Source organism: Pyrgilauda ruficollis, unplaced genomic scaffold (genome assembly GCF_017590135.1).
Source record: "Pyrgilauda ruficollis isolate IOZ18807 unplaced genomic scaffold, ASM1759013v1 scaffold55, whole genome shotgun sequence".
Lineage (NCBI taxonomy): Eukaryota > Metazoa > Chordata > Aves > Passeriformes > Passeridae > Pyrgilauda > Pyrgilauda ruficollis.
In genome coordinates this window covers 8290465-8318199 of record NW_024527155.1, presented here as the reverse complement: position 1 = coordinate 8318199, position 27735 = coordinate 8290465, and the positions used below count along the sequence as shown (strand labels likewise).

The window sequence follows — 27735 nt, the reverse complement described above, 5'->3', positions numbered from 1 at the left end:
GGGGCCGGGGCGTGCGGCGGCGGCGCGCGGAGAACGCCAGGGGGCAGCAGCGGGCGCGGGGGCGGCGCCGCCCGGGCCGGAGCCGGTCCCGCTCCCCTTCCGCCGGCCCGGCCCTGCGCTCTGGGCCGGGAGTTGCAGCCGGTTCCAGTAGTTCCACGTCTGGGTTGATGGTTTTAGTGACACTCTCGATCTTGCCTCGCTTTGGTGGAATGGCCGGACTAGTTGCCTTGGGGGTTTTTGGGTATGTTTTTTTTTATTTGGGTTGCTTTTTGTGGTTTTTTATCGGAGGATACGTGCCATTAGGGAAGGAGTAAAAGGCACGTATTTGTCCAACATCTGTATCTGAAACTTTAAAGTGAAGTTACCTTTAAGACGTTGCTCTCGGGAACGCGAAAAGCGGTGAGATGGAGAGTGCGTGGTGTTTTGTCAGGGTGTGTCACAGGCAGTGTGAGAATCTGAAGTGTAGAACTTTGTGGAGTTTTCTGGTGCGTTAAATGCAGTGCAGAGCAACATGTCTCGGGATAAGACGACAGTCTTAAGTTGTGCCGGGGGCGGTTTAGGTTGGACATCAAGAAGAATTCTTCACAGAGGGGGTGATTAGACATTGGATGGGCTGCTCAGCGAGGTGGTGGAGTCACCGTCCCTGGAGGTGTTTAAGGAAAGAATGGACGTGGCAATTAGTGCCATGGTCTAGTTGAAAGGGTGGTGTTCAGTCACAGACTGGACTCGATGATCTCAGAGGTCTTTCCCAACCTAATTGATTCTGTGATATGAGATGGTAATATGATCAGTGTTTAATAGTGTAACTATAAATACATACTGGCAGGTTTTTATCAATGAGGTTAAAATGTATTGTAGGATAAGTTCTCATGGAGCCATGCCTTGTTTCCATAATCTGATCACTATAACTATGGATTCAGCTGCTTCAATTTTCATTAATACTGAACTTTTCAGTTCTTTGCTTTCTTCCTTGCAAGTAACAATATGGGAGGAAATCAGTTCTTACTTGGTTGAAAAGTTGGATGTTATTGTTTCTTTATGAGGCTGTTTTCGTATTAGGGCCAGGCAGACACAGACATCTCTGCTTTATACCCACTGGAGCTCACAAACTGGAAATTCAGACTTATTTAAAGCAATTGCTTAATGTATTGCATTTAAATGAATGAGTGGGATGATGTATTCTTGTATACTCAGTAACAGGACTGATTAGGGCCCTTGAATGCTTTTTTTGCTCTGTTAGCAGTATCCTATTCCAGGACTACACTTCCCAGTATGCTCTTCTCTTCAAACAGCACAGGCTTTAAGGCAACAGACAGTTGCCCAAGTCAGCATAGTAAGTGTAAGGTGTGATACTCTTGTGCCAAACCAGAGCTGTGGTTTGAGGCTGCAAAGGAATGCCAGCTTAAGTACTCCTGACCTCGTCCCTGACCTTGTGTGTTCCCCCTGCCCCATAACAACCACTCCTGGTTCAAGCCAGCCAGGTTCAGATTTGTCTGGTGACTCCCCTGATTTGGTGACCGAATCATTCAGATCATTTGGCTCTGCATTTGTTTTGCTGACACAGAGGGAGAGAATGGCATGGAAGAGGGCACCAGAGGGAGAATGGCATGGAAGAGGGCACAAGCAGCTGGGGGGGGCAGCAGTGCTACTTTTGGAGTTACACTGCTTTGGAGTCTTCATTGAACTGTTTGACCCAGCCATGGTGGGGCTGCCCCAAACTGAACCTGTGCAAGTCACATAGCTGTACACACACAGAGCTAATTTGGGTCAGGGAGAAGTCCATGGAGCGCTGGAATTGGTGGAAATGTTTGTGTGAATTGGCAAGTGGGAGGAAGGAGGTTCTCCCTCTCCTGGAAGCAGCTGAGCTTTTGTATTGTCTCTGTGACTGCTGAACACTGGAGTTGTTGCAGTGACTCGAGCGAATCACATAGGTTTTGGGGGGCTGTGCTCAGCCCCACCCTCAGAGAGCACCCCGTGGAGGACATGGCAGGGCAGAGGAGGAGGGGCAGGAGGTGCTCAAGTGTAGTTTGCTCTTTGATGCTCCTTTTGTGCTGGTACTGGATTGCTTCTGTGCCTGTGCTGTGCTCGGATTAGTATCCAAACTGACACATGAAAATCACATGGCTGCATAAGAGAAAACGGGAATGTACAGGCCGAGCTACTGCTGAGAGACTGGAGCCTGGGTTTGGGTCAGTTTTGGATCCAGGTGCTGTCCCAAACCTGCATCCTGGGGCTGCACTTCTGCAAGAGTCTGGACTGACCTGAGTCAGTTGTGACACAGTCTTACAGCCTCCCCATGCCACTATTAATCCCTGTCCAGTTCTGCACTGAGCTTATTCTCAGCACTAACTAGCTGAAAAGAAACACTCAGAAACATTTTCTGGGGGTCCAGTTTACTGAACCTCCAGATTCAATAGTTTCAAGTCTTCTCAACAAGACTTGGAATTGTTCTGAATATCTCCTTAAGGCTGTGCAAGTTTTCCTTCAGCTTTGATTTTGATCAGTCATTTTTATTCTGATGATGCCATAGGAAAACTAGTTGCACAGTTTTGCTCTGCTTCCCGAATTCCAAGGTCTGTTTACTTTTTGTAGGGCTGTCAATAAGGAAACCTTTGTCTTTTCTCTTGATATCTCTGATTTGTCCAGAAGAGCTGAGGCAGGGTTTTTTGTTAGGGTTTTTTTTGGGGTTCTTTTTGTGTCTTTTATTTACTTTAGGTCACTGTCTTGTTGAGGAAAACTTTCTTGCAGCTATTGTTAATTTAAAAAAAAAAGGCAAGCAAGCCAAAATGTAGGTGTTTGAGTTCTTAAAAATAATTTCTTTTAAAAATCTGTAAACTGTATTTTAAAGGAGGTCCGTTGCCTGTCTGTACTAATTGTGTTTGTGCTTCAGTTGTTGAATGGTGCTTCTGAGTGTTACTGACAAGCAAATAATGCTCAGAAAGTGTTAATAGGTTTAATAAATTTAGAACTGAGTAAATGAAACTTGAGTTTTCATTTTTAAGAGTACTATTGCAATGAAATGCCAGATACCTCAGTGAGAGGTACCAAATGCAATTGAGCTATATATTGGCATTTTAGGAAATGTGCCTGTCAAACTATCATAATAGAATTGCTAAAGGCAGCGTGATTTAAAGAGTAGTGGTGATATTAATAAAGGGTTAAAGCAGCATTGTGGTCATTTATATTGAAATACAGAAGGTCCCTTGGAAGCTCTAATTGTGCTGGTAAACTTCATCGTTTTAGGTAAACCTCAACTCCTAAGTGATCCAGGTGTAGTATTAGATTTTGATGGCAGAGCTCTGTTGCAAGAGTTTCAAAGTATGTGGTGGTGTTGAATGGGAAGACAGTGTTCATCTCTGCCTTTTCTCCCTCAGTTCCTAAAGGACTTGTCAGTATGAGTCTGATATAGACAGCAGTGAAAACAAATCACATCAGAAGATGTATTAAATACTACATGGTGGTGGTTAGTGATGCATCTCTTGCTTCCTTTCATGTTTTCTGTTGGCATTAGCAGCTGAGATATTCATGGGGAAAGGAATCCTCGCTGTTGTTCCTGGCTTTTGGTATCATGTCTGGAAAGCTGGTTTTGGGTACTGGGAGAAGGAATCACAGAGTCACAGAATGGGTCTGGATGGAAGGGACCTCAGTGGGTCCTCTGGCCCAACCTCCCTGCTCAGGCAGGGCCATCCCAGAGCACATGGCACAGGATTGTGTCCAGACAGATCCTGACTGTCTCCAGGGAGGCACACTCCACACCCTCTCTAGGCAGCCTGTTCCAGTGCTCAGTCACCTGCACAGTAAAGAAGTTCTTCCTCATATTCAGGTGGAACTTCTGTGCATCTGTTTCTGCCCACTGCCTCTTGTCCCATTGAATAGTGGCTGAAGAAGCACACTCAGAGTCTTCAAGTTTGTCGTTTCGCTGATACTAGAAAATAGAGGCAGCAGTAGATTGAGACAAAGGTTTTCTTGCTCATTAGGCTGATGAGCCCAAACAAATAATTATTTTTTTTACCAGAATTTTGCTATGCATCACTAAAGGGCTTGATTTTGCTTGAGGAGGACTTACATTGCTGTCTATATCAGTCTCTTTTGGAGCAGAACAAAAAAAGTGTTTTTCCTGATGTTTAGTACAGTTTGAGTATCATTCCATGCCATGTTGCTTCTTACCTTTGCAGTGGTACTTTCCTTGTCATTGCTGTTACTGGTTAAGCAGAAGTGTTTTAGCACAGACAGTACTTACCCTGCCCAAAGGGCCCTTGTGAAAGATGGGTTTCCTTCTCCGTGCAGAGGACACCGTTCCTTCAGCCCAGTGTGGCTACTGTACCTGGTGATTATCAGAAAGTACCACAGTAAGCGTTTCCCCCAGACTGCTGGATACAATACTGGATTCACCTACAGTCAGACTTCATTGTAGTTTCATTCACCTGTGCTGCTTTTGAGCTGCAGCACGCACAGCGTGGAGTTCAGTCCTGGTGTACAAAGACACCAAGACTGAATTTCATGCAAGTCTTTAATGTAGTTTCTGTTCTAACATTTTTCATTACCAATGTTACAAAAACATGGCAGATTGGGGGTTAATTAGAGTATATAGACCTGTAAAATTAATAGATTGAGAAGTAAGACAAGCAGAGTTTGAGAGTGGGTTTGTCATTAAGCGTTTACGTCAGAGTCAGTCAGTGGCAGATCTTCAGAGATGCTCTTCTGGCAGAAGTTCAGGTGGGATGCTTAACAAGGAAGTTTAAGGGGGTTGTTTGGTTGTTTTTGAAGTTTTGTTGGGTTGGGGTTTTTTTCAGATGTATGTTATTAAACTTACATGTGTATGTTACCAGGCAAGCTCTGTGAAATAAAAAAAGCCTATCCAAGGGTGTTTTGGTGGTACTTTGTAAACGGGCTAGGTCTACCCATAGTTGAATTAATAGAATTAATCTTGAGGTTAAAGAAAATTCTATTACTGGCAGAAAAAAAATTCTTTGTCCACTGAAACTATCTCAATTCTTTTTCTTGATATTGATGCAGTAACTGAGCCAGCTTTTGCTCAGTGTGACTGTGATACACTTTGTTGATAGTCTTTACTGCCCTTCTGTAACAATTTGTAAAAAGTTCTAAAACCTGTCAGTTTCTGGGTTATATGTTCTAGTAAGATGCTTGAGCCAATGCGTCTGTTAAGATACAACACATTTTTCTTTACTGTTTCCCTAATGGCCTCAATCTTTTGCATCTTTGTAAATAACTTAATTACAAATCATCTGGCCATAAACATTTCTTTAGGATCACATAGGTGTCTAAGAGAAATCTAGTCATTTACTGCTCTTACCTGATAAAAAGCAGAATTTCTACAAAAGACAGTATTTCTAACATCTGTTAGTTTGTTGTGATTTTCTTCATCAGATTGAAATGTGTGTTGCAATGGCCTGATACCAGCTGTGAGCAGAGCATTGCTTTTTTATATAATTGCAGTAAAGTGAAAAGGCACAATTTATTTCTTTGTGAGGAAGCAGTAGGGAGGAGGGTGAATTAAAATCAAGAGAATAAATTACTAATGTAAGTGCAATTGTAAAATAATTGTGTAAATCAGATCTTTTCCTGCAAGTTATACAGAGTGAGATACAACTGTGTACAAAAAAATTATTAGCTTTCTTATAATTATTTATGCCAAAGACATTGAGACTGCAGGCAAAAACTAGCTTGTGCTTTGCTAGACACTTATGTACTGTAAAATTGCAACTCTGCTTGTGACCCCACGTAGTATTGGCATGTTGAACCAGGTGTGTTGTGACTGGTTTGTTTTGTAATATGGAATAGTAAGAATAGTAGCCTGAGTCCTCTAGGTCATCACTGAGGGTTTCTTGAGCTCTGATTTTTGAATAAAGATGTAACCTCTTTCCCCTAACCCCATTCCAAAAATGTCCATTTTCTGGTTGGGTTTTTTCCTTTGTTCTTCTAAACTCTGCTCATCTTTAGTTCTTGGAGGATGCATGTAAAATGGTCTTTGCTGTAGAGTTCCCAGTGGGTTATGGGTTTTATGTATTAGGAGATAGAATCTTTATTGGATATGTATTTGAAAATACTCTGGGTCTGGAGTCACATAGCTCTGGGCATGTTAACCCCCGTGTACGTATGCTTGTACAGGTATATCTGTGGGTATAGTCCAGCTCTTACAAGTGAGCTGCCATTAGCAATTTATCAGCTCTAGAATTCCATCCTTGCTGCCAGATGCCATTGTAAGTTGTAGGACAATACTTCACCTGTTCACAGTTCTGTGTACTGGTGCTAATGATGGCTTTTCTTTCTTCCTGATGCAAATGCAGATTGCCATCTTTCCTCCCACCTTTCCCCACTTTTTCTTTGGGGGGCTGGGGGTGAGGGTACGTTTCAGTTTTCTTTTACTACTATTGTTGTTATTATTGTTGGGGTATTATTGCTATTTTTTTTTTAACTCTGTGTCTTGAAAACAGTTTCCCAGTAAGTTCTAATCATGTTTGTTTTACTTCCAGTAGGAATTGGAACTGAATTTATTCATCCACTTCTCCAAGCCTTTTGAAAAGTGGCTAAATGCAACTGAGTCAGATTGTCTGTGGGTATGAAGTGGCTGGGAGAATCCAAGAACATGGTAGTGAATGGCCGGAGAAGTGGAAGCAAGTCATCTAATGACCATGCGCAGACCAAATTGCAGCATGCAGGAAAGGAGAATCCAAAGACGGGCAAAAATGGAGTTGAGAGAAGATCAAGCAGATGTATGTACATGTTTCTGCTGCGTAGTGCTATGATTCACTTCCTAGTTTGCCAGCTAGGCTTCTGCCATACTTAATTCCAGAGGGAGGTCTGCAGTCAGTATGGAGCTAGCATCAGAAATATTAGTTATGTATGTATTTTCTGGATGTGTTAACTCCCTTCAGGAATACAGATTTCTTCAGATCACTTTAAAAGTCAAGTAAGAATAACTGGGTGTAAATTAATTTTGAACTGTTGTAATTATAAAATGCATGATTGGCACTAAGTGACAACTAGTATGATTTGAAGTGGATAACATAATTTGAAGTACTTGCCCAAGTTTCAGTGAGTACACTTGTGGAAGTAAACCCCATTTTTTAATCAAGTCACTTACATCAATAGCCATTCTGCAGCCATTCTCCTTAAAACCTTAAAAAAGGTTTTAAGGAATATGGATTGTTATTTTTGCTATTGGTCTGGGATGAAGGATTAAATAAAAATTAGTCCTTTATTTAGATGTCGTATACAGTCCTTTATTCTGCTTCTCCAGGTACTTCACCATCTTCCTCAACTGTTCTATGTTTTTTGCCTCCAGCCTGTGTGTCTGTCTGTCCCCAAATGTAGCCGGGCTCTATAATGTCCCTTAAATGATCTCTAATTTGTGCTCTCTTATTTGCAGGTAGCGGTGCTTCAGGATTTGAGGGACAAAGTCGTTATGTGCCTTCCTCTGGAATGTCTGCCAAGGAGCTCTGTGAAAATGATGACCTAGCAACTAGTTTGGTTCTTGATCCCTATTTAGGTTTTCAGACACACAAAATGAATACTAGGTAACTTGTCTTTATTTTTCTAGAAAAGAATTCATCTTCTTAGTTGATGTAAAAATCAGCAAAACCATGGAATTTTGTGCATGTTGTAAGAAAGTGAAAGAATGTGAATTTGCGAGTAGCTTCTGCCTTTAAAACGGTGTTGCCTGTGGGTCTGGAACTCAGCACTGCAAATGCAGCTTCTCACAGTGGTCCGTCATAGGGCTTTCCATGTATTTGCGCTCTAGAACAGCTTGGTAATAGGCACCATTTTCTAGCTTAAACAGTTAACTGATTGTAAGTTTGAAACCAGTAGTCATTTCAAATTTCTCAAAGGCAGAAGCCAGTGTTTGGTAACTTTCCTGTTTATTCCATGTGCCTGGATGCTTTATTTTTCCTTCCTTATTCTTAAACGTCAGAAGAAAGATGTAGCTCCTGAGCAGTTCAGTGTTGGTGCTACTTGATCTGAAGTTCTGGCAGACCCCTGCTGACGGAATTGCTACTCAGATGTGTCTGTGTGGATAAGATAAATGAGTGTGCCAGCTGGAAAGTTGCTTACCAGAGTTGCACCTACTTTTGCACTGTTACACATCCGTCTGAATGCTTTGGTTGTGAATTCTGTGTGGTCTCAGGGTTTAGCTGTTTGTGCTTCTCCCTCTGTTACAGATGTATCACTGATGATAACTGTGTTCTGTAGATCTCTCTTATGCTTGCCTGCATGCAGGATCTGTATTGATAGCTCAGTGGGGAAACTGTATATAAACTATAAGTTTCTAAGCACAGGAATTGTGTGTTTACTGCTGTGCAATAATAAGAGCTGCAGTTTCCTGGCAGCACATCATGGGAAACAGACTCTCAGCCCTTCAAACTGTTGATGTGACTATTTTTAAAGGACAGTTCACCTGTGCAGCAGAGTCATATGCATACAGTATCAGTTAAGCAAATTGTATGTATGCAACAAACCGATTGATTCAAAAATGACTGCTAGATGAATTGGTGCTGTCACGTTACATAAATAGTTGCTGGTATAGCCTGACAGCATCAGCTGCACATGAAATGGCAGCAGTGCAGTCCTAGTAACTGTAAAGACTTACCCCAAAGACATCTTTCCTTTTTGCTGGAGAGTGCAACATCCACCTTTAAGAAGGATGTTGGAATGTTTCCTCTTCCCTCCCTGCTATTGGTTACAGTAGCACATTGTCCAGATAGATACTCTTACAGTTCAGTTTGAAGTCTTTGTATTTTCATCAGTTAATCAAGCTAAGAATAAATGCTGAAAGGAATTTTTTGTTCTGTTGCATGAATGATAGTCTGCAGGTTATGCACAGGTTGTTAGTTCTTACGATTTTTGCTGTGGAAATGATGTAGTCATTGTTTAATAGTTGGAGAAGCTGCTTTCATGAATGATTTTTATGTTGATAGGTTGTCAACTAAGATACTCATTTAATTACTGTTTTGAATCAAAAGGCTACACAAAGGCCACCATCATGTATTTCTTCCTTTCTCAGACTTGGAGAACAGTTACAGGCAGTCTTCAAGGGCAGTAGTTAATAGTCTTGGAACACTATGGGAAATACTTAGGTGAGGCTTACAGCTCCTACCAGATGCACACCTTCTGCCTCTATCATATTGAGAAAGTTTCTGATGTTGTAATAATTGAAGTCCAGGCATCAGCATAGTTCTTGTTTATCTTCGTGGTGCAGTGATGACACCTGCTTGTTACTGTGGCTGTGATGCTTAGATTATCTTTTTCCATCTAGTAGTCTTTCTAGAGCTCCTTACTGTTGTTTTAATGGCTTTGAGGGAAGGTGGGGAGAAGCAGATGTGAAAAAACTATACTGCTTCCGAAATGCCAGGTGCCAGTACCCAAATATTATGATGTAGTAGAATTGAAGATTTGCAACTTATGTTTGGGCATCTTTTGCTTCAGTGCCATGGAGTCATATTAGTTACATAGTTCATGTGTGGAGGTACGCTTAAAATAAAACAGCCAGTTACAGTGGCAAGCAAATATTTCCTGTTCCCTTGTTCTAATTTGTTTGAAGATGCCCTATGAAAGTGTCTGTGCCACTCTTCTGCTGTGCTGTGTTGGAAATATGTAAGAGGTTTGTATTTTTGCAACCCATTTTAAGTTGATGATCGCTTACTGAAGTTCTTACTCTTACCTTGGAAGCCAGGTCTGTACTTTTGTATGCATGAGTATCTTCTCTGTAAGCATTTTTTCTACTTCGTTCTTTCAGTTGAAGAGTTTGTAAATTTGATTTGTCCAGAATATATTGATTGAAGAAAAAAAACTTAAGAAAAAAGTAAAGTATCTAGGTTGATGTTGAAATGTCCTTGTTTTCCATCTTCTTTATATTGAGTTAATGATCTTACGGTAGGGTGATGACAAGAACGTGACTGTAACTTTACTTGCTGCGTTTTTGTGTTTTGGTTTGGAGGTTTTTTCTGAGTGTATAAAAATAAAGTCCTACAGTTTGTGAATGCCCACCATCTTGGGAATAGGGCTGTTGGCTCTGTAAACTGTCAAGTCAGGAATGCCTGAAAAAGTCAGGAATGCCTGAAAAAACTGAAGACTGTTTCTTACAAGCTTATAACTGAATCCCCTAATGTGTTTGTCCAGTGTTCCTCTGAAATGTCTTCCTGTCACTAGAGATTTGAAGGACAGTATAACATGTAGCTCTGGAAATGTCCTCAGTGGCTTTACCCAAAAGTATTTTTTTCATCCTCTTGGATTTCCAAGAGAAAGCAGGATGTTTTCAGAGCTTCCAACCCTTTTTACAGGCCCAGTTGTCATTCTTTCATCAATTTTTTAGCTCTTATCTCAACAGAATAGCAGCTTAGCAGTTAATAAAAGAAACCCAGTGTCTTAGAAAGTATGTTCTTGTCAAGTATCACTGTTCTAAGAGGTTTTGTTGCTTCTTGTACAAATCCTGTTATATCAGCCTTTGTTTGTTTGTGGTAAAAAACAAAACTCATTTTGCAAGCTACTCTTCCTGGGCTGAAAGTTTACAAACACTAGAGGTTAAAACTGACACTTGTAAAATGCCAAGTGAGTTCTTGCCTGTCTTACCATCTCTTATTTTTGGGTGCTTTTCCCTATGCTGAGCACTGAATCTTGAAGTCACATGCCTTAGTGGCTAATCTGCTCTTTATACTGTCTCACATACCAAGTGTTACTGTTTAAACCTTAAGCCAGACTCTGGATCATTTTGTTACCAGTCAGTGTTGTTTCCTGGTTCCCTAAAGCACCAGCATCATGCTAGGGGATACTGAGAGCACTTCCAATGTGTCTCCAAATCTGCAAGTGGTTTAGGAAGTCAGATATCTTGTGGTCTGTTTGCTGCTTTTAGTGAAGTTACAAACAAGTGTGTGATGTGGGTGGTTTTGTCTGATTACATGGGACTAAAGGACCAAGCTTTAAGAATTTCCATGTTTTCCATTGGAAACGTTAAGTGCTTGGGGATGACGTACAGGAAGCTGCTTCTCTCGACACTGCCTCAACAGCAGTCACTGATTTAGGTGACCAGACTTGACAGGGAACATCACTCTTCATCCCTTAGAGTCACCACTAGGCAGTAGAGACAAAAAGCACAAAGCAGTTCCATTGCATTTATGAGCCTGGGCTGAATGTCCTCTACGTTCTTTAGCTCATTTCAATATAACAATTGATGGGTTCACTATTCATCTTGAATGAGGTCTGGAGGCTGAAAAAGTGATGTGGGTTCTGCTAAATAAAGTTATGTGGCCATACAGTTCAGCTTCAGTGTTGTAGTGCTATGGAGATACTGGATTAGAAGTACACAACTCTTATGTAGTGGTATCCTGTTTCAAAGTGAAGCTTTTACATTCTTCAGACCTCAGTGTCTGTGTACTTTACAAAATTGTTTTGTTTGACTTTTGCATAAAATCTGATTTTTCTATTTTTTCTAGATTATTTTTACAGATAGCTTAATTCAGTAAAGTCTTTTACCTTGCTTCTGCTTATCTTCCTTCACTGTATATAAATCACCAGATATTACATTGGAACCAACTGTTTTGCTGTTCCCAAATGTTTTGAATTAAAAAAAAAAATCACAACCAAAAACCACCCTAAACAACCATGCCCTGCCCCTCAAACCAGCACCCACCACCTTACAGTTTTCTTATTTGTACTTTTAGCTTCAACAAAAAGTGTTACATCTTCAAAACATGGAATGGCTTGCATCCAGCAGTCCTGTTAACTGCTAAATTAAATTTACCATGTGGAGTGTCAGAATAGGATCAGAGGACAGTGTTAGGTTGTTGGTTTGGGGGGTTTCTTGTGTTTCCCATATTTATTTTTTAAAAGTATTTATTTGCTAAATTGTGAGAATTTTCTTTATTTCTGCTCTCAGCTATATTGGAGTTTCAATCACAATTTAGTGTCAGTTCAAGAAATTTAAGTAATGTGGATTACTTTCTTCATTAAAAGTGCTGTTTTGAAATTGGCCTTTAAAGAACATTAATTTTTTTCTGTATGAAAACACTGGCAATAAATGCTGAATAAGTTGATCATAACTTGTATAACTAGCTTTGAGGAAAAAATACACTACAGGGTTGGGCAGGGAGGAAGCCAAAATGTATGTTAATTAAGTAAGTTGTTTATGCTTATTTTAAATAGATTATTTTCAACTCTTGTTCTGCTGTCTTGAATGCTTAACAGGCTCGCAGTTTCAGCTTTTGTGCTCAATCTCTGGTACTAGGTGAACATGCTGTTTTCCAGAGCTGCTTAAATAGAAATACCATCCAGACAAGGTGCCTGTTGTTAAAAGGCTAATGAGTTGATACGGTTTTGATAAATTCACTCTTCTTGATGTTCCCTAGTCAGAAGTTAAGAAAGAAGGTTTGGAAGTAAAACTCTTTATCATGCACTGGTATGCTGTGTGGAGTTCCATACTGGATCTCTTGCAGGATCAATTTATCCTTTTTGTTCAAACTCACTGCTCTCAGTGGCTGAGACTGAGCAAGGTACTGTGCTTCTGAACTTACCAGAAACTCTCCTTTAACTTCCTTTATAGGCAAGCATCTCACTGACCTTTGGCTTTATACCTTGGAGTTCCAAGAGTCTTTAAGTACTCCTGAGGTAAGAGAAACTTGAGAGAGAAAGAGCTTTGCTTCCCCAAGCCATTTTCCCACGTCTTCCTTGTTGAGACCATGTCAGTTTGCCCTTAGTTGGGATGAGATCATCTTCTATCTGATTTTGAAACTGCAGTAGCCTCAGCTTTATCAGAGCTTGTTGACTAGGGAAAAAAAAAAAGGTGTTTTCTAGGGAAGTGTGAAAAGTTTATGTTCTGCAGGTTGTCAGGAAGAAGGGCTGATACTATTTCTTTAAAGACCCTGTCGTAGCTGAGATTTTCATTCTTTGCCCACTTCTAACACCTGACTGTCTTGCAGCAGGCTTCATGTCCCATGAGACCTGACCTGTGAAGCTGCTCCTAGGGTGGCTCAAGAAGTCTGTGTCTGTGAGCAGATTCAAACACCAGTGTGTCTTGTTCAGTTTCCATGACGGAATTTAATAAGGGTACTCTTCAGAGGAGGAAACCAAAAGTCTGGATAAACAATTCTGATTTTAATTGCCTTTTTTTCAGAGACTGGGTTGGCTGGTTTGGTCTGTTGGTTTCCTTGTGCTCTTTCTATCTCTCTGCTTTGAACTAGTCATTTGTTTTACTGATACTTAAAAGTCAGTTTCTTTGGCTTATTTTATAGGTATACATTTAGCTGTGGGGCCTTTTCATGTTCTCTTCATGGTGGAGCTCAGCAGTGTATAGATTCTTCCAGCAGATGTATAGGTTTTTGGGGTTTTTTTTTTATGTCGTGTGTAAATGTGGAAACCCTGTAACACCAAAATGGTAGTATGCAAGGTTGCTTCTCAAAATCAATTGGCATTTTGGTTGCAAAAAATGAATGAATAAACGAATTCACTATACTCCTGGAAGAAATTAAGTATCTATCAGCTGACACAAATTCTTAAGGAACATTGGACTTCTAGGATTTCTTGGCTTCTTCAGTGTCTCAAATGAGAAGGTACCTTTTAAAGCATATATGGAGATACACCTGTGAAAGACTAAAGCTTTCATAAGGAGACTGGACTGTAATATTCTGAATTTGCTTACAAACTTCATATGCTCTCAGTGCAATTTACATGTGCTGTTGAACTTTGAACAGCCCTCTAACTCAGGGTGCACGTTCTGTTTCATCTGTTTGGGAACCCTTGGAGTGAAGTGTTGAACATAATGTTGGTTTCTAGCATCTTTCCATACACTTGTGGATACTTCTTGCTTGTTTGGATTCCTGTTTATCTTTCCTCATTATATCTGTCTTGTCACTATGTAAGAACAACATTTTGACAGAGGTGCTGCAGAGAGTCCTTGGCATTAATTTTTGAACCCCTGGGTGCAGAGAGTCATATTCTTTGAAAAACCCCAGTTCCTGTTTGAAATGCCTGGCATGCGGTCCAGCATTCATCAGACCTTGTAATGTCTTGGGGATTCTACAATCTCTTCATCCCTTTCTTGTTTCCAGCCATCTTTTTGGCCATTGAAGGGCTTAGGCATACATTAACTATTTTACTTCATAGGAATGGTGTTAAAAAAGTTTCTGCTAATTGCTTAAATGAATTTCACTAGCAGTGTAGTGCCTGAGACAAGAATCCATAGAGACACCTGCTGAATGTGATCCATGGAGGTGTGCCAGTGACTTTCAAGGGCTGGGGCCAGGTTCCAAGCTACCTAAGGTAGCTGGTCAGGTAGACATCGAGTCAGCCTCTGAGAATAATGTGTTGTGAAACAGCTAAAATATGAGCACTTGGGGCTGTAAGATTTGCTTCAAATTGCTAGAAAATAGTGGGTGTTGATTCTTTTTCTGTAGGTCTTGAGAGCCACTGCTAAGCTTAGCATCTGCTCTCCTTTTTTATTTCTTTTCCACACTGGTGGTTCAGTTAGGACACTGCTTTCTTAGCTAGCCTAGACCAAGCTTCTTGGTGGTAAATAAGTATGATGATGTCTTTCAGCACATACATTGTCTGTCTCACGTCCTAGTGCAATGTTGAATGTGATGGCTTTTCCACCCATCTTTGCTCCTGCAGATCACTTAGCTAAGAAATGGTGTGTTTCAACATGTAAAATACAGTGTAACAGAGAGGGCAGTCATTCATGTAGCCCAGCAGGAACAGAGGTAGCTGAAGACCAGTTCTAACTGGAAATCCTGTGGGTTTTTCCCTTGTGTACTGTTTGCAGATAGAGGTGCAAGCAACATATTACTGTTACATGTTTGTGCAAATTGGTGAGCTCCCTATGGGTTTTTCCCTTGTGTACTGTTTGCAGATAGAGGTGCAAGCAACATATTATGTTTGTGCAAATTGGTGAGCTCCCTGCTTCTCCTGGTGAAAGTGCAGTTGGCTCCTTGCTGGGAAGGTTGTTTCTGGTTGAAATTGAAAGTTGAGTGCAAGTCCTGTTCTGAAACTAGTCAGGTTCAGTTCAGGCTACATGATTTTAAATTCCCTTCATGCATGAGGAAGCTCTGTGATTATCAAATGATTGGCAAAGTTATGATTATCAAATCTGGGCAAAGTTTTTCTGGTTTTGGGAGAGCAGAGATATTTGTATGTGTGACTGGCAAGTTGAGGAAGACTTTGGTGTGCTGCAGAACAAAATTAATGATTGTGTCATCTCTAGTCTTAGGAGAGTTTTCTTGCATGACAAGGTCTCATCAGCTTGTTAGCTAGTTAGCTTTTTGGGATGACAGTACAAGTATATTCTTTATTAAAGAACTTGATTTGAAACTTCATGGCACGGTGTGTGCTACAGTTGTAAGCAGGCAGCTGTTTCTGGACTGGTTCCTGCTGTCTTGTTCAATGTCATATCCCAGCCAGAAGAGAACTGAACCTGATGTCTGCTCAGAACTCCTTACTTGCCATGTCCTCTGAAAGCCCACAGGTTTATGCTGATAAATTTTGCAGTTTTGCTGGATTCAAAAAGGTCTAAAAGGGTGCTTAGTTATTATGTCACAAGGAAGTTTTTCAGATGGAGATTTGAGAGATTTATAAAAGCAGTAGCATGGAACATTGATAACCTGCTGAAAGTGATTCTGCTCTTTAGGAATCTGTCTTTGTTGTATCAGGTGCATAAATACAGCATCTTCCTTCTAAGAAAGGAAATTGAATCCTCATGGTTGTTACTTATTTCTGATTAGACTCTTAGTATTTTACAAAGTGAAACAAAGTCAGGAGGTAACACTTTTTTGCTTCCTTTATACAACTTGCATGGAAAAGGCAAATCTTATGTGGTCATTTTAAAATAAGTTACTTGTAACATTCAGTGTTCTAAGGTGACAATAAGCCAGTTCATATGGCAATTTAAAAAACAGGGTTATCAGTGAGAAAGTGGATTGAGGTTTCCTTCCATCAACCTCAAGAATTTTTTTCCCCCTTGTTTACTTTTGTAATGAAATACAGATTTCATTTGGCAAGTAAGAGGAAATAACATGAGCATAGTAATGCACTTCCAGCAACAAGTAACAGGACTTACTCTTACATGTTTGCTCAAAACTCTTAGTTTGTTTAGCACTTCTGTCATATGCTCTGTAAGCAGAACATTCGAGTTGTAAAAAGAGCTGCAGAAAACTGTTTCTCATGATCCTGGGAAATTTTTATCTTTGTGAAGAGTCCCCTGGGGTGTGGCATGCATTTAAGAATACCCACACCCCACCTCTGCCCCAAAGCAAAGCATATATGGGTATGTGCTCAGTCAAAGACAATTTATAGGAATTTGGCAAAATATCTAAGGGCTGCTTTCTCTTGATGGTTTTGCAGCTCAGAAATGGAGCTTCCACTTCTGGCAGTCATGCAGGTTTTTTCCTGTTACTTTTTCCCACTGAAGATATGAAGGGTAGCTTTTCTTAAATCTCAAGCATTGGGAAGAAGGCAGGAGTCTCTGCTAATGTGCAGGTTTTCATATTTACATGCCCAAGATTTCCTGTTTGGGGGGGAAAATTCTTACAATTGCACTAACTTTTGGAACCTTAATCTTCCACAGATGTAGCATCTGCCGTGTGTTAGTATTCGTAGATATTTCTTGTGTTGTCATTAAGAGTTGTATTTTATGTGAATGCACATGTTAAGTTTGCAATCCACATAAACCCATGTAGTGACTTCATCAGTATAAAAAGGCTTTGGGTTTGGTAAAAGTTGCTCAGTGTCTTTATGCAGGGAGTTAAATATTTATATGGGTAGCAAAAGAACTGTGTGCTGTAACTAAGGAAGAATTAAGAATGACTGATGGTGGACTGGAATAGCTTTATTTTTTTATTTCAGATTTCGACCTATTAAAGGAAGGCAAGAAGAACTCAAAGAGGTGATTGAGCGTTTTAAGAAAGATGAGCACTTAGAAAAAGCCTTCAAGTCCTTGACGTCAGGTGACTGGGCCCGGCACTATTTTCTTAACAAGAACAAAATGCAGGAAAGGTTGTTCAAGGAACATGTAGGTGTATTTGTAATTAATGTGCTTTTTCAGATGGTTGAAAGGCAAAGAAAAAGTAAATATTTCTTAAGAATGTAGCAATAGTAAAGCAATCGAGTGCTCTGTTATATGTTGTTTACTATCTTTTATGAGAAACTTCCTTTGTTTTTTAAAGCCTAGCTAGACACACCCTCCCCCTTTTTTTTTTCTTGTTAATCTGCATTGCCTTTTATTAATAGAGTGTAGAAAGGAAGGGGATTTTTTTCCCCTTCATCGTTTGTTTGTATTGTGGTTTGTTTGGGGTTTGGTTTAGGTTTTTTTACTTACCACTGGGTGACAATCAAATTGGGTGACAAAGGAAGATAAAGGAAAAGGGAGTAGCCTTGTTACCTCAAAATACCCCATTTGTTATGGATATAGGGGCTATACCCATCAGGGTTGTTCCTCCTCCACTTCCCATGCCCCAAATCCATTTTGTATGTAGCATAACAGTTTTTGATTCTCAAAGTTCAAAGGAAAAAAATCACAGTAGTCTTTATGTAACAAAAAAAGATGCTTCTTCAATAATGAGTCTGTCATTTCCAGGTACAACAAAAAGGAATGTGGCCTACTTTAAAATGCACCAAATCTAGTAATGCAAGAAAGATTTAGCAGAAAAAGTTCTGCTTTGTTAGAGTGCTTTTTAGAGTAATAGAATCACACCTCAGTTTAAAAAAAATTATTCAACAGTCCCTGAATTCAGCATCTAGGTTTGTTGTGCAAGTAATGTGCAGAACTTCAAACAATAAAATGGATTCCTAGAGATTATTAAGTCTCAGTGGTTCTTAAAGATCTGAGAAGATTTCTTCAATGCAGCTATTGAGTGATTTTAAGAAAAAAATTATCCATTTTCATTAGTTAGACCAATTTTGTACCACTCCAGATATCTTTAATTTTCTTAAACTCTTTGGATAATCTCAATACCTGTGTGAGGATTCCTGCAAGTCACTGTGGAGAAATAAGATCAACATAATGTGTATAGCTTAAATGTATCACAATATTATAAAACATATAGAAACACATTTCAGCAGACAGCATCCCGCTCCAGTATCCATTTTGTGTGTGTTTTTGTACAGTTCACTTTCATTATTTATGTAAGAAGTTCCTCACTGCTTTAATTTTGCATGTAACAGACAAGTACTGGGTTTTTTCATTGCAGGTATTTATTTATTTACGAATGTTTGCAACTGACAGTGGGTTTGAGATACTGCCTTGTAATCGGTATTCCTCTGAACAAAATGGAGCCAAAATTGTTGCAACAAAAGAATGGTAAGAAATACAGTTTACTGTTGTGTTCTGTTTCTGTCAATTATTTGAAAGAATCTATAAAAATATATTTTGAAGTGTGATTTAGAATTAAAACTGCAACCAGTGAAATAGATAGTTTTGTATTGTTACTTGAAAACTGAATTTTCTCTCTGTTTCTGCTAAGTACTTAATACAGGATCCATGCCTCTGGATGGTAGTCCTTTGTATGTTTGGGTTTTTGCATATAGTGTTCATTACACTTTTTTTTTTTAAATTTTGTTTTCAGTCAGATAATTGTATTTCTCTACTCGGGAGTTGTTAGACTTCCATGAGAAACTTGACATTATGGCAGATTTGTTACACAGCAATAACATTTTCTGGGGGAAAATGAAATGGGTGTTGTTTGCATATTTTGATTGTGCAAGATAAATCTCTCCTGGAAGCACAATGCTGGAACCCCAGTGTGCCCCATCTAATTTTGGCACATCTGAGTTACATTACCCCCATGTGTGTGGCAGCAGCAGCAGCAGCAGATTCTGGCTTAATTCAGATTTGAAAATCACTTCAAATGTAGACACCAATTGTATGAGCTTTGCTTTGTGGCAGTACCCGTTCATACCAGCACACCTGAGGTGAGGAAATGAGGTTATGTTCACACTGGGATTGAGTGGCCAGACCCCCTGCTGGTGGCAACACAACCTCCATGTGTTGTAGAGGAAGCTTTAAATACGCAGAGGACTCCAGCTCTTCATGACCAGAGCTGAGAGTTCCACAATCATGATACAACGCAAAAAATACTGATTGGGTTTTGGGATTTTTTTGGGTTTGTTTGTTTGTTTGGGGGTTTTTTTGTTGTTTATGATGTTTGAATTCACCCCTTGGCTGATTCTTTGGGGTAGAAGCTTTGCATGTAGGTGTGTTGAAAATAGATTAACTTTTCATGCTAAAATCTAGAGTAGCCTGAGAAGTGAGCAAGACAGGAGGGCTGCATCTGAACCCTGCTGATATCTGGAAACCTGTCAAGACTCAAAACTAGAGATTAGAGTTCTCAGCGGTCTCTGTCAAAGGAGAAATTTGCACTTAAAAGGCTTTGCTTTTGGTTCGCGTCTTTCATATACCTTTAGTATCTCCATGGTCATCTCTGCCAGAGTAATATGGAATGGCCACTCTGAAGAGCAGTGGAAATACTGCCCATGCAAGAAAATGGAAACTGTGCTCCTACTAGGCTGAGCATTCAGTGCCTCTGCACTGCTCTAGTCATGATGGCACACGGGCTGTCTGCACTCAAAGGCTTCATGGTTTTGTTGATTTTTTGTAGGTGTCATTCCCCCTCCTCACTCTATTTCAAGGACCAGCTTCATGCTGAAGAACATGAGTCAGGAAAACATCTTGCTTGAATTCCTGCCTTTGGTAGAGTCACCACTGGGCCTCATTTAAAAAGCCGTGGAGCTCTAAGTATTTTCATTATGCTGGGTTTTCCTGGTCACAGGAAGAAGTTTAGGAAACACAAGCAAGAGCAGCTGGAGGAAGTCAAAATTTCTCAAGTGATGATGGGGAGGGAATGTACACAAATGAAAAGATCTTGCTTTTGGTTTTAACAATTGCAGAAGCTGAAGTAATCAACTCTTGCAAGCAGCCTCAGGAAATTGTAGAAACAATGGTCGTAATTGTTTCTGACGTCAGATTTGATGTAATTGATTCCATAACAACTTTTCTTTCTGTGAAATTATTTTGTAATTTTGGCACATGTAGTCTTATTTCTGCTACTCTTTTTACATTAAAGGAAACGAAATGATAAAATAGAATTACTTGTGGGCTGTATTGCTGAACTATCAGAAATGGAAGAAAACATGCTGCTGAGACATGGGGAAAATGACTTCAGTGTCATGTATTCCACACGAAAAAACTGTGCACAACTATGGCTTGGTCCTGCTGCATTTATCAATCATGGTGAGTAGTAAGTATAGGAAGCATGTTGAAGAGCATAAGGAATTCAGAAGTGTTGTATATGAGCCAAACAGCACAAGAACTTGGAGAAAATGTCTGAATCTGGCATACTATATTAACGTAGGACACAATTGTACTGGGATCTTCCCAGCCAGAGCTGATCAGCTGTGAAACTCAGAGAAGGCTCTAGGAAGCGATGCTGTCTTCCTTGAAAGACTTTGGAACTAGCAGCTCAGTTAGTGGAGCATATTGTGGGTTACCTTGAATTCTTTGTGAACTCAGTCAACAGTAACATCTCGATTAGGTGAACTTCTTATGGCTCTTTAACCTTTTGCAGAAGCTTAGCTGATTGTGTTGCATTTGTGTACCAAAGGAATAGCAGGTAGGATTTAAGATTAAATTGTTTACCCTAAAGAGGACATTTGTGATAGCATAAGGGAGAGCTCAGAAACGGAGCTATACCAAAGCAGGAATCTTTTCATGTATGGCTTTGTGCAGTACTAACTTAACTCCCAGTATTTAGTTGAGATTCTGCAGTCTTTGAAGTCAAAGTGAATCCTTACTTTAGATATCTACAACTATTCATGTTTCAGGTCTTATCCACAGTTAATTGACTTTATCTTTTGGACCTTTTTCAGATTGCAGACCTAACTGTAAGGTAAGCAAGAAATTGTAAATAAATAAAGTACCCTACTTTTTATTTGTTCGTCCTTCCAACATTTCTTCCCCAACTGTTTTAGTTTTATTTCTTACTCAGATACTGTGCAGTCTTAACGATTAACCTTTTTTTTCCCCTTCCTGTCATCTGCTTCTCCAGTTCGTATCAACAGGCAGAGATACAGCATGTGTGAAAGCTCTAAGAGATATTGAACCTGGAGAAGAAATCTCTTGTTACTACGGAGATGGATTTTTTGGAGAAAATAATGAATACTGCGAATGTTACACCTGTGAAAGGTATGCATTTATGTAAATGGCTTTCAAATGGAATTGGGCATATTCATGATCTATTTTGTGAAACTGAAAGTCCTTTATTTTGAGTATTCAGATTTTTGGACACAAAATAATTGCTTCCTGCCTGTTTCCTGTAATGATTTTTCTGTGTTGTTACAGCGTGGTGATGGTTCCTGAGAACTCTGTGTTCTCTTAATCTCTTGATTCTCCATTCTGGAGACTAGCCCAAATGAGGCAGAACAAAACAGGGGTGTAGATTCTTAAAAATATTTATACTGAATTAAGTAGAATTGGAAGGAAAAGCAGTTACAGCTTCTGCAAGACCATTGTGAACTGATCCCCAACTTTTGCTCTTCTTTGCACTTGATAAAGCAAATTCCATTAATGTTTTATTTGTGGAACTGAAGTTCTCTTCTGATGGGAATGGGCAAAGTAGTTTTTCACCCGGTGTTGTTAGAACTTGGGGGTTTGTGTGTTTGTAAATATCTACTGGTTTGGACAGTATTTGCTTCTCTCTGTTTATCATTTAGTATTTGTTTTTCACATGTACTGTCCCAACCTAGTTTCTTCACATCAGTTGAAAAAATGTCATAGTTGGTTTTTGCCATGTTGAAACTTCTGCTCACTGTGAGCAGGGAGGCTCAGCATCATCTGAGAGAGCTTCACTCAGTTCCAAGAGGAGCTGCACAGAACTCACTGTTCTGTTTGATCCAACTGTAGGAAGAAAAACCCTATAAAGGACAAAATATTGCTCATATTGGGAAATAGCTTAGTGCACCTGCATATAAATAGTTTAATAATCCCACTCTAATTTTTATTGGCTACTTTGGTCAATAACAAATCTTGAAATTAAAGGAAAAACACTCTAGCATGAGCCTCCAATGTCATGTGATGTTATGTCATTCCAAGTGAAGAATACAGTCTCAGACTTCATCTCGAGAGCTACTAGTGAAAACGTAAACGTACTTCGGTCCTGGAGACTGTAAAGTGTTGAATAAATAGGCACCAGAATTGCTCTTCCCTTGTGACATGGAGTGATAAGGGGTTTTTCTCAAGTTCTTTTGATCATTGATTTCAGTGTAATATGGGCATACTTTCTTTTTCAGGACAAACTAGTTTTATGTGTCTGAACATTTTCATTAACTTGTTGGTTTTGTATTTTAAGTACACGAAAATGTTATTTTTTAAAGCTAATTTTGGGTAATTTTAACTTTAGGAATCTGCTTTTCAGTTACAAAGCTGTAGCAGAGGCAGTCAAATATATAAGATTTTATTTTGGGGGGAATTGTAAGGACTCATTTTTTGCTTGTTTCAAGACTGATGAGGTAAGAGTCACTTTGTATACCACAAAAAATTAATATTTAAGTGTCTCAGTTTTAACTATGCTGTCAAGAGTGTTAATTTGCAATGTTAAAATGGTGGGATCTAAGGATCTGTGGGTACGTTTGGAGCAGTGGGAGATTTGGCACAGTACAATTTCTTTCAAGCCTCCACAAGTCATCACCAGGAAGATTTGCATCTCTCTGCATATGTCCATGTACTCTTCCTAGGTGATCCTGCTGTTCTTGCTGGCCAGCTGAGACATTTAGGCACCCAAGATGACAGGTAGAAGACAAAACAGCCCACACAATGCTAACCAGTTCTGTGGCTATTGGTATCATTGATCCAGATACATCTGGCATCCAAACTACTGTATATGAAACAAAGCTCTAAGTTTACATTGAGATTTATTAATGCCTTGTGTCCTCTTTTTTATTTGTAGACGTGGAACTGGTGCTTTTAAATCAAGAGTGGGATTGCCAGCACCTACTCCTGTGATTAACAGTAAATATGGACTGAGAGAAACAGACAAACGACTGAACAGACTTAAAAAGTTGGGTGACAGCAGCAAGAATTCAGACAGCCAGTCTGTCAGCTCCAACACTGATGCAGATACCACTCAGGAAAAAGGTAATGCAAGTGAGTAAGGGAAAGAGCTTGGAGTCATTAAAGGCTTCACAAAAACATGGAAAACTTCCACAGTAATGGAATTCCTCTCTTAGTGTTGAGATGCTTCTCACGTACTGGTCGTTAAAACTAATTTATTTAAGAATCTGAAGGCAATTAAAACAGCAAATTCATGGGTTTCCACAAGTGTCTGAAGAACAATAGGTGGTATGTTCTTTTGTTTTCTTTTTTTTTATCAAAAGCAAATATTTATAAACATGTCAGTTAAAGTCCTGCCAATAATTTCTGTATTTCAAAATACAGTAAACTACCACAGGCAGTAGTATGGTTTAGGAAAGAAAAACTTACATAGTTTGAATTCTTAGGAAAAGAATTAGTAAATAAATACTCTTAGTAGATATTGCTAAACAAATAGTTGTTTCCTTTAGAGGTCTTTTAAATTGGGCAGCTCTTCCCTTTCCACATACAGAATTGATAGTTCAGGTACCTCTTGTGCAGTGAAAGTGAACAGTTAGTGACTTCAGAAGAAATTGGAAGGGATTTTTGTTTGTAATCTTCCTGCGAGACTTCTGTCCATGGAGTAGGGAGTATGATTTACTTGCTTTCCCCACCTCCACCAACCTCAGTATGGGCAAAATACAAATAATTTAAACTTTGATTTAACTGGTAAACAGGTTTGGAGCTATGTAAAATACTGCGGTTCCGTCTGTCTCCTGTTTGCTGCTGTGATATTAAAAAAATGAAACACAAAAACAAAACATAAAACCCAACCAACCAATGAAAAAAACCCCTAAAAATGTCTCCAAATCTTTTTATGATTTCTGATTACCAGTATTTAGAGTTGCACCTCTGTTGAGTAGACAAAACTCCTTTGCTTGCCACAGTAGGCAGTAGTTTCACCTGAAATTGAAACCATTACATTAGATAAAAGTATTTGGTTTTTTTCCTCCTTCCCCATGAAAAAAAATCCTGGAGATTATATTAGATCATGCTGACCATTTTACTGGAATAATACTCAGCAAAAGCTGTGGATAATGTCAAATAGATTTTTTTTTTGATTGGTAGAAGAAGAAGTAGAGTAAAAATACAGCTTGGTATACTGGGGGTAGTGAGGGGAAGTGTATCTGGAAATGTTCACATACTTGTGGCCTGTTTGGCAATTCCTTTCATGAGCTGAGTTGCAAGTTAAGCAGTCTCATTCCTTACTACATACTGTCTCCTGTCTCATGGAATATTTTGAGGTTCCCCAAATAAGTAACTGCAGTATTTGGGAGTGGGAAATTCAGGATATAGTAGTGTCATAACAAAACTGCTTTTTTCTTTTTCAGCTAACAGAAAATCTTCAATTGGCGTAAAAAAGAACAGCAAAAATAGAACATTAACCAGACAGTCTATATCAAGAATTCCAGCATCATCAAACTCTACCTCATCTAAACTAACTCATATAAATAATTCCAGGGTACCAAAGAGACTGAAAAAGCCTGCAAAGCCTTTACTTTCAAAGATAAAGTTGAGAAATCAGTGCAAAAGACCAGAGCAAAAGAATGCTTCTCGAAAGCTTGAAATGGGAAATTTAGTTCTCAAAGAGCCTAAAGTAGTTTTGTATAAAAATTTGCCCATTAAAAAGGATAAAGAATTGGAGGGACCAGTCAAAGTTGCAGTCTCTAGTGGATGCTTAACGAGGCATGCAGCGAGAGAACATAAACTGAATTCTGTGAAAGGTGCTTATGAGCATGGTGATATTGCACCCTGCACATACATCACGAGGAGGTCGATGAGAACAAGGATGAGTTTGAAGGAGACCTCTGACACAAAGCTTGAACCAAATACATTGGATAGCTATAAGAGTAACTTGACTGGAACACAATCGGACATTGCAGAGCAGCAGTCTCGTGCGTTAAACGACAATGATGTGGCTCATGGACCATCACATAAAGGAGAGGGTCGGTGCCAGAAAAGTGATGCAGGCACATCAAAAAAGAAATCTCGACAAGGAAAGCTTGTGAAACCATCTTCTAAAACAGAGGAAACTGATACTATGCACAACACACCTATGAAGGATGAAGTACCAGATTTGATTAGTTCTCGTTCAGAACTCGAAGAGAGGAATAACGTGGTGGACACACCTGTGGGGTTTAAAGACTGTATCCCTGCATCTGGTGGCTGCTCTGTAACAACTGACAATTTTAAAGCAAAAGACAGCTTTAGAACTGCAAAAAGTAAAAAGAAAAGACGAATCACGAGGTATGATGCACAACTTATCCTTGAAAATAGCTCTGGGATCCCTAAACTGACTCTTCGTAGGCGCCATGATAGCAGTAGCAAGGCAAATGATCAAGAGAGTGATGGAATGAATTCTTCAAAAATAAGCATAAAATTAAGTAAAGACCATGAAAAAGATAATAATTTATATGTAGCAAAGCTAAATAATGGGTTTAACTCAGGATCAGGCAATAGTTCAACAAAATTAAAAATACAGCTAAAACGAGAGGACGAAAACAGAGGGACATACCCAGAGGACCTTCATGAAAATGGTGTGTGTTGTAGTGAAACTCTCTCCCTTTTGGAGTCAAGAATGGAAGTAGATGATTATGGTCACTATGAAGAGGAAACAGCAGATGAATCTTCATCAGAAGAGGACGATGAAGAGGAAGATGACTATGATGATGAATTTGATGACTTTATTCCTCTTCCTCCAGCGAAGAGATTAAGGCTTATTGTTGGCAAGGATTCAATAGATATTGATATTTCTTCCAGGAGGAGAGAAGATCAGTCTTTAAGGCTCAATGCATAAGCTTATAGGTCTTAAACTGACCTGGATGTCATTTCTAAAAAAAATTTAAAATAATAAAAAAAAAAAAATAATAGAAAACCCAACAAAAATTCCATTTGATTATTCCTCAACTAAAGAACTTTCTGAAAAACTTAGTGGCAGCACTTCTTTATTCACCTATCAACGTAATATTGTAGAAAGTGTACAGCATACTGACTCTTCTTAAGTCTGATTTGTGCAGATTTTTATTGTACTTTTTAATAGCCTTCTTATGTGCAATTCCAAGTTAGAGGTAATGCTCTGTTGTAAAATAAAGGCTCAAGCAAAGTTACGAAATTGCATCAGATCTTTCCATGCAGGACAATGACAATACAGTGTGGCTACAGAATTATTTTTGATCAGTAGGAGCGTTAGTTTGCTCTTACAATATTTGACTAAACAATTTACAAAATCATAGTAGCAGCATATTAAGGTTTTCTAGTATATGTTAACATCACCAGCAATGATCTACAGCTTTCTGATTTATTTGCTAGATGGTTTTTCCCCCTTGGAGTTTGTCAGTTTTAACACTGTATGCTGTCCCAGACGTACTGTTTGTGGCCTTTGTTATAGTAGCAAACCGTTGGTTGGAAGTCAAATTGATTTCTTTAAAAAAAGAGAAAAAAAATATGAAAAGGTGTTGACAATTTGCTGACTTTTTAGTACATTATATGTACAAGGGTAGCAGTATGCAGAATAAAGTTTGGATATGGTGTATTTATTGCTTGTTACGTAAATTAAACACCTTGTATTTAACACTTTTCAATACTTTTAGATAAAATTGTTCTTTGCAAGAATGATTGGTGCTTATTTTTTCAAGAATTTGCTGTGAAATAATGTGATTACGACGGGCAACATTTATCCAATGAACTGCAGCTATCCTAAATTGGTTCTTCATATTTTTCTGTTGCACTTGTAAAATGCTACAAGGAATTTAAAGAAAAATCTATTCACTTTAACTTATGATAGTTTTATCAAATTAAAAACAACTAAGTCACAGCTTTTGTTCTGTGGTAACCTAAGAATTGTTTGTCTTTTAAGAACCAGTTGTAAAAGAATGAAAAAATATGTATATGTTGTAAATATTTGTGTGTTGTGAGAAATTTTGTCATAAGAAATTGAGATAACTTGCCAGAAAGGTTTTTAAGTTTAGAAATACATCCATGCCAATAAAATAGGAAACTGTAAACCTAGTTTTAAACTCTGCATCAGTTGGAGTTCTTCGCTCATACATAATTCACTTAATACTTCAGAGTCTGCTTTATAACAATGAAGAGCATCAGGGCGATCTTTGGCTCTTTGGTTTTTAATAAAAGAATGTTAGGAAACTTCTGGGCACAATGGATTGTTTGTATGTACGAATCAGCTTTCTAAGCCATTTTTTTCAAACAGGTCTGAAATGTCAGAGTTGACATAACTGTGTATTGCTTTGGTCTGTAGTATTTGTGTTTCTACTTGACTGTGGATTAAGGTTTCGAGTTTTTGTATCTAGGGGTGTAGAAACACAAGTTTCCTGCTAAAACAGGTGCTGTTGGGTCAGCTGAATCCACTGTTGGCTGCTCAGGATGTCAAGTGCAACTCTCTGTCCTAAAGATCAAGAGCTTGATTTACGTGGCCACTCTGTTACCCAGCAGTGAAAGCATTAGTGGAGAGAATTAAGTGTAGAATTGAACCCAATACTTGTAACTTTGTCAGTCTTTGGGAAAGGCCTTGTGTCATGCCAGGGTGTGTATGTTTTTAGAATGTGGGTGGATCTCTCTGTGAAATCCATGGCTCATACTGTCACACCTTGGCCTTCAGT

At 39.1% G+C, this 27735-nt stretch overlaps 1 protein-coding gene across 7 annotated transcripts in view; it reads left to right on the top strand.

Annotated features, from left to right (window-relative positions):
• KMT5B (lysine methyltransferase 5B) overlaps positions 1–27262 on the top strand; it is a 27708-nt gene extending 446 nt beyond the window's left edge. The window contains exons 1-10 of one of the 7 annotated variants that reach the window (XM_041481157.1): positions 100–241; positions 6495–6734; positions 7391–7538; positions 16846–17011; positions 18189–18298; positions 20061–20227; positions 20863–20882; positions 21042–21178; positions 22938–23125; positions 24451–27262. In XM_041481157.1, coding sequence (XP_041337091.1) covers positions 6581–6734; positions 7391–7538; positions 16846–17011; positions 18189–18298; positions 20061–20227; positions 20863–20882; positions 21042–21178; positions 22938–23125; positions 24451–25916 — 2556 coding nt within the window. In that variant the 5' untranslated portion in view covers positions 100–241; positions 6495–6580 and the 3' untranslated portion in view covers positions 25917–27262. Of the gene's footprint in view, positions 1–99; positions 242–6494; positions 6735–7390; positions 7539–12553; positions 12619–16845; positions 17012–18188; positions 18299–20060; positions 20228–20862; positions 20883–21041; positions 21179–22937; positions 23126–24450 lie in introns of those variants that run through there. The other 6 variants (XM_041481158.1, XM_041481154.1, XM_041481156.1 and 3 more) reach the window with 6 other exon arrangements.
• The last annotated feature ends 473 nt before the right edge of the window (positions 27263–27735 follow it).